Source organism: Nannobrachium achirus, assembly GCF_963921795.1.
Source record: "Nannobrachium achirus genome assembly, chromosome: 15".
In the NCBI taxonomy this organism is placed as follows: domain Eukaryota; kingdom Metazoa; phylum Chordata; class Actinopteri; order Myctophiformes; family Myctophidae; genus Nannobrachium; species Nannobrachium achirus.
Genome location: NC_137822.1, coordinates 42,911,411 through 42,923,411, shown reverse-complemented (window position 1 = coordinate 42,923,411; position 12,001 = coordinate 42,911,411). Strand labels below are relative to the sequence as shown.

At 43.6% G+C, this 12,001-nt stretch overlaps 1 protein-coding gene across 2 annotated transcripts in view; it reads left to right on the top strand.

The window, feature by feature from the left end:
* The first annotated feature begins 691 nt into the window (after positions 1–691).
* Positions 692–12,001, top strand: part of gnsb (glucosamine (N-acetyl)-6-sulfatase (Sanfilippo disease IIID), b) — a 41,372-nt gene continuing 30,062 nt past the window's right edge. For both annotated transcript variants that reach the window (XR_013962742.1, XM_080742587.1), the window contains exons 1-2: positions 692–1,013; positions 1,930–2,098. Coding sequence is in view for 1 of the 2 variants with exons in the window: in XM_080742587.1 (XP_080598713.1) it covers positions 910–1,013; positions 1,930–2,098 (273 nt within the window). In the remaining variant the exon portion in view is untranslated. The remainder of the gene's footprint in view (positions 1,014–1,929; positions 2,099–12,001) is intronic.

Below are 12,001 nucleotides of genomic sequence, written 5' to 3'. Positions count from 1 at the left end.
ACTGTACCCTGGCTTTTCTGTTAAGCACCTGTGCTGCATTTTCTGCTCTGTAAAGCGCTTTGCGCCGCATTTCATGTCATGAAAGGTGGGCTATGCCAGGGGTTTTCAAAGTGAGTGACAGGGCACCCTGGGGTGCCGCGACGGCAGTCCAGGGGTGCTGCGAGATAATTTGATAATATTTGAAATGTATTTGGACATTTAAATAGTATAATTTTAAACTTGAAGTACAAAGTTATTTTCAGTAGGCCTATTAGTTCTAACTTCTAACCAAAATGGCTATTATCTCGCTTTCCTTGCAACATAATCGCTAAATATGATACAAATAGTCTATAATTTGCTGGGAGTGAAATTTAGGAATATAATAATGTACTGGTGACTCGGATGAAAAAAATATTTATAAGGGTGCCCCGAGCCAAAAAAGTTTGGGAACTCAGGCTGCTTCTAATATGCAGAAAAACAGTAGCCTGGCGGGCCATCTTCTTTCACCACCGCTAGGGGGTGGTGTTGTGCCGTCTGTTTTTTTTACCAGGCTAGAAAAAACACTAGGCTAGTTTAAAAAAAATCATCATGCACAACTGCGCCTCCTTATGGTCTGAGGAAGAACAACAAAACATAAAGAAGTAGTGGTCATATGACCTGCAGCACGGCAGCACGCAGCGCACACACACACACACCACTCTACTTCCTCAAACTTTGAATTGCACCACAACAACCACAGGCAGTGCAGAGTGTCCTGTCTGTGTCCTGCTGCTGCTTTGCTATACTCTCTCTTCTCTAGAAAGAACATTGATGTTCCTCCTGACAAGGAAACGAAAGATACCGACGCAGACACAGACAGAAAGATACAGACACACACACAGGCACAAAGACAGACGACAGTAGCTTTACTGTAGTCTCTCTGATGGCCTAATGGCAAGCCCACACACCAGCACAACACATGGGCTTCATAATGACAAGATTAACCGACAACACCATCATCATCAACCACAGTGGACAGGACATCAGCAGAATCTGTAAGTAGTATTTAAGTATTATTATGTCATTTGAGACACTTGTGTAGCAGTGACTGTTATGGACACTATAATCTCAGTGGTTCTCACGTTCTCAGACTTTGACATTTGAAGGTTCAATGTTACAGACTTGTAAGGATCAATTTAGACCCCCATAAAGGAACCCACAGTGTCCCTGGAATTCACTTTGAGAACCACTGCTTTATTTGATCAGGGTCACTTTTTCTTGTGTGGCACTATATTGATAAGTACAGTAGTACTATAAGTACTATTTGTGTTATGTTGTGAGTTGTGCCACTTATCTTGCATTGCCAGTTCTCGACACTTTATGTTTATTTCCTTTTGTTTTTATTCCTTACCATTGCTCTGTTATTGTTGTTTCTTCTTCCTTGTTTTTTTCTCCGCTGTACACAACTCTATGGCTGTACACAACAGTACTTTTTTTCTTTTTCATACTTCCTTGTGACTTTGTAACCTTAAAGGAGTAGTTCACCCCCAAAATGCTTTTTTTTCCTATTGATTACTCACCCCTTGGAGACTTAATAATATATTTTTGTATTTGTGGCATTCCTAAGACAAAATAAATAAATGAATGATATAGTAAATTTACCCCCATTGATTCTGGAACGGGACCCAAATGCATGGGCCTGGATGGGGACCCACAACATGCATTTGGGTGAGAATCAATGGGGTTAAATTTAGGGTCAAGTAAATGTACCCCCATTGAACGCAGGCCCATGCATTTGGGTCCCCATCCAGAATCAATGGGGGTAAATTTACTTGTTTTGTCTTAGGAATGCGACAAATACAAATAAATAATATTGAAATCAAGTCTCCATGGTGTGAATAATCAACTGGTGACTGATCTTCCCCCTTGGGATAATAAAGGTATATCTACTGTATCTGTCTGTCTTTGCAGCAGCAGCAGAACCACGGCAGGGAGGTTCAGCCTCCTCAGATCATGGACATGGTGCATCCTCCTGGTCCTGGTCTCGTGCATGGTCAGGTGCAGCGAGGGTCAGCAGAAGAAACCTAGCAACATCGTCCTCATCCTGGCCGACGACCAGGACGTCCAGCTTGGGGGAATGGTGAGTCAAGACAAGAGCGAGGGGTGATTTGGGTCTGATTTATCAGACTTTTAAATTTCATTGATTGATTTAATACTTAGGAATAGGAAAAGCACAGTACATCTAATAATATGATTTAAACCCAAGAAAGCACAATGGCTTGTTTACATTGGGGTCCTTTTGTACTCAATTCAAGGGCGCTGGACGCCTGGACCCATCTTAAATTTGACAGTATACAAATGGAACAAAATGGACCCATTAGGGTCCATTTGGTTCCATTTGTTTACTGTCAGAGTTACAGACTTATACATGTATACTGTGTGGGTCAATTTAGAACACCCCTCGAGTTCCCAGACCACACTTTGAGAACCACTGTTCTAGTGTTCATTTAATGACATTTGTGGAGTCTCAGGTTTAACATAAATTGGTAAATTAACAGGGTTTTACTATAATGCGCTGTGTTCCTTTGCTTTAGTAAAAAAAATCATCAGGGTTAATTTAAAGTGGCACTATGTAACTGTAACGGAGGTGATCCGAACCTCCCCACCCGGCTTTGAACCCGGGTCTCCCGCGTGAAAGTACAATATCTTAACCATCACTCCAAAGGGACATCCCTATGGAACGAGAGCAGATACTAGACTTTTGAGGCTTCGGGCTGGGGCTGCGAGCCTGCGACTCTCTCCGCCACATAACTTTGTATTACCTGCCCCAGCAGAGCGCCCAAGTACTGTGTTTGGCTGTGTAGGTAGGTAGGTAGGTAGCCGGTAGCCGCGTGTGTTTAAGCCTGTAGCCAAATCAGGGACCAGCATTTCTGGCAACGCCATCATTAACAGCCAATGAGGGACCAGCATTCCTGGTGATGCCAGTGGTGAGCGCACCTCATGGCGCGCTCTGCTGGCACACAAGTAGGCTATGTATGGCCTACTTGTGGACAAGACGCAAGTTGGCATCTCGACATAGTGCTGTTCTAGTTTATGAATGAAACGTAATTGTGTCCAATCTGTATGGTAGACTTATACAATTTGTATGGTAGAGTATGTTAATACAATATAATTATTTTGTCTCCCTGCTCTTCTATTGAGACATTTAGATCATGTCAAATGTTGAATTTTGACCAAGATTCAATTTATCCTCTGAGCCAGCAGTCAGGCTCTAGCTCAATGAATCCATTGTCACCAAATTTGGTGACATTCGTACAGCCTCACAGAGTTACAAATGGACACATTTAGGGCATTTTTACAGTGCTTCCCACTGTGTTCTACTACAAACTGGTTGGACCTGTTGCCATCCATGCCTTCCCTTCACAGTGAAAGTGTCCAGTGTTGTCAGTTAACCTGTTGCCATCCATGCCTTCACAGTAAAAGTGTTCAGTGTTGTTAACGGTGTTCATTTCAAACTGCAATACAGGAACTTATGTTAATTTATAACCACTCTGTATGGTAGAGTATGTTAACACTTTTACAGCAATAGTTTTTCCATAACTAATGTAGATTAGGCTTTTCCATTTCCCCCCCTTTTTTTTCAAATTTTTATCCCACGATTTTTGTAACCCATTTTTTAACCCAGTGCCAATTGCCTATGTAATCCTGGGCTCTGCTCTCCCTCTGCCGCGCCTGGGGAGACAACGGACTGACCTCATGCTTCCTTCTATGCATGAGTAGTCCAAGTTGCTTCTTTTCACCTGACAGGGGGGATTTCCCCATTTTGAATTGGGGGTAGCATAGCTGAATGGTTAGAGAGCCCGCCTGGGCTCTCTAATTCAGATTCCAGGCCTAGCAGGCAATGTGTCGGATGTGACCTGCCCAAGTGTGGGAAATTCAATCGTCAATGGCAGTTACAGCATCACATCTGCATCCTCCAACCTGTGGAATACTAGTGACGGCCGACTTTGGTTCCCAGTTCAGGGCGAGAAAAAAACAAGTATTGTTTTGTTGTAGTGCACATGCATTTGGATCAGAATCAATGGGGGTAAATTTAGGGTCAAGGGTCAAGTAAATTTGCCCCCATTGATTCTCACACAAATGCATTTGGGTCCCCATCCAGAAACAATGGGGGTAAATTTACTATAATACTTTTTTTTGTCTTAGGAATGTGACAAATACAAAAAATATCATTGAACTCAAGACTCCATGGCGTGACTAATCAATTGAAAAAAAGTCATTTTGGGGGTGAACTACTACTTTAACAAGAGTAGAGAGAGAGTGTTGTAGATCACACGTGTGATGGTGTACAGACAGTCAATCAATGGTTTCATGACTCTTTGTCAACCGCAGCAGTCTCTCTTCCCCCACATGACATGACTCACTCCAGTCAAAAAAGCTCTGTCTTTGTGATGACTGTTGCACCAAACAGCCGTTTGGCACATGGCTCTAATAAATGAATCTTTGGTTGAGCAGGTGAGAGGCAGGAATGTCTGTGGTTTGCCAGTACATGCAGTACCTCCTCCACTCAACCCCGGCCCTTTCTCATTCTCTCTTCTTGTGGCTGCACAAGATGAGTGTGTAATCCTCTTTGACTACTGAGGCGGTGACTTCACAAGATTTTGTTGTCTAACCAAACAGACCTTTTTCACTTCCTCCTGCAGTAAGTGCTTCTGAAGTTTTGTGAAAGCAGTTTTTCCTTCTTTGAAGAGAGAGAGAGAGAGAGAGAGAGAGAGAGAGAGAGAGAGAGAGAGAGAGAGAGAGAGGCTGCTACTCATCCTATCACAGGCCAGGGCTAGGGGTGGGACGTTAGAAAAAATGTCACGTTATTATGACCAAAATAATAGCAAATTATGAGATCATCGCGATAATCAAAATATCCACAACATCCATTATCCAAAAAAATAGGCGATCTACAACCTCACAACGCCGCGTTGTGAGCTTATAGATCGGCAATCTTTTTGGCCAAAGAGATTTGGTAGAGAGAAAAAAAGACTGTATCAAGTACATTATTTCCACGTCCAATTATAGAGGGTTAAATGGTACCGGATAATATACAGCTCAGCAAATAAAAGGTGAATTGATCCCAGTGCATGACGGAGGATAATTTCATGATAAATTAAATCGCCACAATACGATTATTGTGAGTGTTTTTTTATCAATATAAACGATAACGATTATCGTCCCATCCCTATCCATGCCCATGGCAGGGCATTATAAGCTGGAGAACACACTGGCACCAGTTTTCCCCCAGAGTTTGGCAGGGTGTATTGTTGTTAGGCACACAAAGCTCTCCTTGCCTGTACACGGTTATATGGCCTTTGTACATTTTTAGGGCAGAAGCCGAGCCATGCGGAATGTTGCATAATACGGGAGAGAGAGCAACACAGTGACGTCGGTGTCATCACACTGGATGATGACTTGTGTGTGTGTGTGTGTGTGTGTGTGTGTGTGTGTGTGTGTGTGTGTGTGTGTGTGTGTGTGTGTGTGTGTGTGTGTGTGTGTGTGTGTGTGTGTGTGTGTGTGTGTGTGTGTGTGACTTGTGAGGGTGTGTGTTTGCACGAGGTGGATGTTAGGGCTGTCACACAAATAATTGCGATTCGCTGAACACTGGAGCATGTGAATAAAAGTTACATTTCTGTTTGGCATTGCACAGGGCCGATATGACAACCTAATTACCTAAATATACAAAGGAATGATTGTCATGTTTAATAACTTTATTCTTTATGCATTTATAGTGGAAATATACGATCTACAATGATTAGGCGATTATGTAATAATTGTGACAGGCCTAGATGGATGTCTCTTCTTCTCCTCCTCTTCATCAAGGTCGTTACTAAAAGATACATTGAAAATGAAGGACGTTGCTGTGTATTTATCATTCACTCCAGCCATTGACTTTGCTGCTCTACTCCAGGGGTTCCCAAACGTTTTTGTCTCGGGGCACCCCATCAATATGTTTTTAATCCGAGGCACCCCTACATTATAATGTTCACTCCCAGCACCTTATATTTATAGCATATCGTCGTTGTGGGGTGGAAACCTTGTATGTCCAAAACCGTTCGTTTTGTATTTATCATCTATAAAATGTACTAAACTAGTGAAAACAGCCAATCTACAAACACACAACGCCTCTTGTATGATGAAGCAGGGCTTTGCTTTAGCAAAAGACGTACACATTTGAAACTTGGAGATACGAGGTTTCTGCCCAACAGTGACGATATTTTAGTGATTATGTTGCGAGGAAACCGTTGAGATAATAGCCATTTTGGTTAGAAGTGACTGAAAATAACTTTGTACTTCAAGTTTAAAATGATACTAAATATTTTTCAAGTGTCCAAAATCCAAATAAATTCCAAATATTATCAAATGATCTTACGGCACCCCAGGGTGCCCCGTCGCCCACTTTGAAAACCCCTGTGTAACGCCTACTTGTGCCACAAGGGGTTGAGTGACACTTCAGGGTTGTAGCTATAGCACCTATAAGGCACCAAAGTGTGATCTGGGCTAGTTATCTACTAGGTTCGACTGCTGGAGCTGTGGGAAATGCTTAAATGAGACGCAGACACCAAGGGGTTAAATGTTGAATGATAGTCGACTCTTATATTGAAAAACAAACAAACATATAAACATACAATGGGGGAAATGCGCATAAATTGGTACCAACACTTTGTAGCAATTGCTTGGCCACTAAGTTCTCAAGTTCAGTCTTATCTAATTGGGTGCACCCTTTTTAACTTGACGTCAAAGTTCTCCTTTAACCTTCAAATCAAGTGTTCTGTTCCAGTTCAATCAAATAAAATCAAAATAGGACAATATCACATACAAACTCGACCCTTCACAAAAAGGTAAATAATATACCACTCAGTCACATGACCCAATTCGAGGGATGGAAAGGTAAGGTAAGTGTAGTGTAGTTTCAGTATATATGTATTCAGTGTTCAGACTCAGAGTTCCATGGTTACCGCGAAGGTTACGATGTCAGTATATATGTGAGTTCCAGGTGGGAATCAAAGTTCCAAAACGGTACGTTTCAGAGTTCCAAAGTTCCAGGGTGAGTATGTGTATGTGTGTATGCGTATGAGGGAGAGAGAGGGGGAATTGGGGCTACTGCAGCTGAGAGTGGGGGAGTTGCAGAGGTAGGCCTACCACACCGCAGAGTGCAGTAGGATCTGTCCAGTGGTCAGAGTATTTTGGAATACTCGCTCGGTCTCCAGATCCTGGTTGGGAAGCTCGCCATCAATCGGAATGGTCACTGGAAAGAAATCCAATCCAACACAAAAACCTGACCTGTCACCAGACAGGGTCAGAGGAATCCCATCAGTATCATAGTATCTACTGTCTGTGCTTTTAAAGTTTTTAACCATGAAATAGCATTACATGAACTTCTCTTTTCACATGAAAATAATAAATGAAATAGTGTAGGCAACACTTTGTGCATTTTTAAATCTTTGTACATACTCTTTTTAAACCAATGTATTTTAAACAAAAAGCATCTTCACATGAATTCAGTACTCTCTTGTACAGTACTCATGCATGGCATGGCAAAATGGATTACTTCCATTTTGTAATCGATACTTCAAAACAAACATTTGTAAACCATTACTCTTCAGAGTGTTCACAAGTAACTCAAAAGTGCAAAAAGAAACAAAACATCATCCCTCAATTGAAAAAGAATGAACAGTCTCACCGATTCTGTGAAACAGGCTGGGCACAAACACAGTAATGGCTGCCCCAGTGACTCCACACTGGTTTCTAGAAATCAAACAATTCCACACATCAAAACCAAAGCAATTTCCACTTAATTGTTACTCTTAAATGCAACCATAACAGTGGGATAGTTACCTTGCTTCTCAATGGTATATGTTCATAAAATGTTTAAGAATTACAACACTTGTCTCTGTGCTGTGTGCACTGTGTGCACCTCTCATCTGCTCTGTGAGTGAATGAGTTTTTCTCTGTCTGAACCTACACAGGTGTACTGACTCAGCTTGATTAGAGAACTGACTAGCTGAGTCTTTGATCAGTGCAGGACTGCAGGTCACTCTGTCTCTGCTAATTAGTGATAATTAGACCATTCACAAGGTTTCTGCACCACACAGTGGCCAGGTATGAGACTGCATTACCAAGACACAATAATTATATGAATAATCATTTGGCAAAAGCACACATCTACAACAACTGCATGGTGTGTGTCTATGTGTGAATATAATCCGTAACCCACTATACAATGTGTGTTACACCCTCCCCTCTTGACGATATGCACGTCCCTGTGCATTCAGATGATGACGTTTGCATGGAACTTGCAAATGCCTCACTTAGGCCTTGGAAGAGGGAGTTCACGACAAACAATAAGGGATTTCCCAAACTAGAATATTGAAGTCTCTCAGGCATCTCGCGTGGTCTCAGAGAGCGACGGAGAGAGGTATCAGTATCTTGGGGTGGTTCATTCTGTGTCTGTACTGAACTGGACGGCTCAGGTGTAGTTACTTCTTTTTCAGATGTTTCCTCTTCTTGCACATCTGACAACACTGGGGAAGGCTCATTTACAGTGAGGGACGCTTCCTCAGGTGGTTGTAGACATGTGTCCGGAGGGGTCTCTTCTTCTGGACAGGTCCCTTTGTCAATGTCCTCCAAGTCATTTTCAGGTAAGGGGTCTGGTCCAGTTGAATCATCACTTTCGGATGAGTCCTCATCAGGTAAGTTGACATGTTCGGGTAGGGTTTCCATTACAGGTTCATTATATTCAAGTAGGTTTCCATCTGTGTCCTCTTCAGGAGATTCAACTGCTGAAAGAGCAGGAACATCAGGAGATGTCACATCAGGTTCACGTGATTGGTTGGACACACAAGGAGGGTTTCTCAACTTGCGAGTATCTTGGACTGTGAAGAATATGTCAGGTTCTTGGGCCTGAACAGGATATACAACCCTGGTAGGTAGACTCTCCGAGTCAGATTCCTCTTCCTCTTCACTTTCAACATCAATATTCTGTCTTGTCCTTGGTTTCCTGACAGCAGGTTGACTGACAGGTTCATCCATAGCAGTTGTGGACAGAAAGCCACAAGGGAGCAACAGGTCACGATGCAAGGTGCGTACAGGTCGATCCTTACCCTCGGGCTTGACCGTGTAGACCGGCATTTCTCCAGCTTTCTTGATGACAACATAGACATCATCCTCCCACCTGTTTGCTAGTTTGTGCTTTCCACGCAGCTTCACATTACGGACAAGAACTCTATCACCCACATCCAGGGTTGACTCTGTGACTCGTTTATCAAATCGGGTCTTGTTGCGGTCAGCATTCTTCTGGGCGTTAGAGGTTGCAATCCTGTAACTCTCTTCCAAACGGCTCTTTAAGTCACTGACATACTGGGAATGAGACTTTCCACTGGTATTGGTGGGTAAACCAAAAGCTAAGTCGATTGGAAGCCTTGGTTGTCTCCCGAACATTAATTCGTAAGGAGAGAATCCTGTCACCTCGTTTTTTGTGCAATTGTAAGCATGTACAAGAGGTTTGACAAAGTCTTTCCAGTGCTGTTTATCCTGTTGACTTAGTGTTCCAAGCATTTGGAGGAGAGTACGGTTGAATCTCTCAACCGGGTTCCCTCTGGGATGGTATGGTGTAGTCCGCACCTTCTTCATGCCCGTAAGTTCACAGAGTTCTTTTATGGTCTTAGACTCGAAATCAGGACCTTGATCACTATGTAAACGCTCAGGAAAACCATAATGGACAATTAGGTTCTCCCACAGACTCTTTGCTACAGTACGCGCTCGCTGGTTTGGAGTCGGTATCGCTACCGCGTACTTAGTGAAGTGGTCTGTGATGACTAATATATCTTTGGTGTTGGACCGGTCTGGTTCCAAGGATAGGTAGTCCATACACACCAGTTCAAGAGGTCTACTGGTCTTTATGTTCATTAGTGGAGCGGCTCTCTCGGGGAGAGACTTGCGAAGAACACACCGCTCACAAGTTCTGATCATGTTTTCAATGGCCATGAACATTTTCGGCCAGTAAAATCTGGCTCTAACCAGATCCACTGTCCGCTCGACTCCCATGTGACCCATGTCGTTGTGGAGGCTCTTAAGCGCTACTGGTCTCAGCTCCTCAGGAAGCACTAGCTGGAAGATGATATCGGGTCCATCTTGCCTCCTTCGATACAGCACTCCATTCCGCAGCTCCAGGCGGTTCAGCTCACGTGGCAGTAAGGGAAGTTCTGGAAGTTCTTCCCTGAGACTGGTAGGTGGGGTTTGACCAGTTTCAATCTGAACAATCACCTCATTGATTGCAGGATCCAATCTCTGCTTCTCTCTCAGCTCATCCTCCGTAAGAGAGGGAATTAGAGGGAAACCATCAACTTGTTCATCCTGGAAGCTGTCTGGAATGGCTGTAGAATGATGAGCAAGGGACTCAACTAGAGCTACCCCGGGGCAAGGGATTTCGGCATCGTTGCCTTCAGTAACGGTGACAGTATGCCGGTCACATATGGCTTGGACCACATCTTGAGGTACAGCGTGTGAATGTTCGGTATCACTTAGGTGATAATCAGTGAATTTCTGGATTCTTTCACTCTCTTTTCGTGATGTCGGGTCATCCTCTAGGGTATCGTGAGGGCGACGAGACAGTGCGTCGGCATCGAGGTTTTGCTTGCCAGCTCTGTACTGGAGTTGGAAGGAATAGGTGGAGAGGGCAGACAGCCACCTGTAACTTGTTGCATCGAGTTTGGCCGATGTTAGGACATAAGTCATGGGGTTGCTGTCAGTCACCACCGTGAAATCTGTACCATATAGGTAGTCAGAGAATTTATCAGTGACTGCCCACTTGAGGGCCAAGAATTCAAGCTTATGCGCAGGGTACTTGGTTTCACTTTTTGAAAGTCCTCGGCTTGCGAAAGCTATGACTCTTGGTTGGCCATCCTGGACTTGGTACAATGCAGCCCCCAAGCCAACTGTGCTGGCATCAGTATGGAGGATGTAAGGAAGCTGAGAGTCTGCAAAGCCCAAGACTGGAGCTGATATCAGTTTTTGGATTATCAGATCAAAGGCTTCCTGGCAACGGGGTGTCCACCTTTGACCAAAGGACTCCTTTGGGTTGTGGTACTCTGAGCTTGAGCCTTTGTCGAGTTTCTTTCTTCCCTTTCCAATCGGTGGATATCCAGAGGTTAGCTCGTTAAGAGGCTTGACGATGTTCGAGTAACCCTTTATGTACCTTCTGTAATATCCAGCGAACCCTAGAAAAGAACGAAGTTCCTTCAGGTTGGTAGGGATAGGCCACGTTGTTAAGGCCATGATCTTCTCTGAGTCTGTTTCCACACCGAGCTCCGAGACTATATGTCCAAGGTATTTCACTGAGGTCTGGAAAAATTTACATTTTTCTGGAGCCAGCTTCAATCCATATTCCTTCAGTCGCTGTAGTACATGCTTCAGGCGCTTCTCATGTTCCTCTAAAGATGAAGAGAAAATGATCAGGTCATCAATGAACACTAAAACCTCCTTTAGGTTCATGTCTCCCATACACTTCTCCATAAGTCGCTGGAAGGTTGATGGTGCATTAGTGATTCCCTGGGGCATTCTGTTGAATTCCCAAAATCCTAATGGGCAAACAAACGCTGTCTTCTGTTTGTCGGATTCTTCCATTTCTATTTGGTAATATCCCGACTTCAAGTCGAGAACAGAGAACCACTTTGACCCAACCAGCGCAGAGAATGCATCCTCTAACTTTGGAAGGGCATACGCGTCCTTGATGGTTTGAAGGTTTAGCTTCCTGTAGTCTATGCAAAGACGAACGGAACCATTCTTCTTCCTTACGACTACAATGGGGGAAGCAAAGGGGGATTCTGATTCTCGTATCACTCCTGAGTCGAGAAGTTCCTGAAGGTGTTTCCTCACCGCATCCACATCATGTGGATGTATGGGACGACCTCTGTACTTGAACGGTGTTTCATCGTTGAGCTTGATATGGTGTTTGACCTTATTGGTCTGACCAAAATCCAGGTCATGTTGGGAGAAA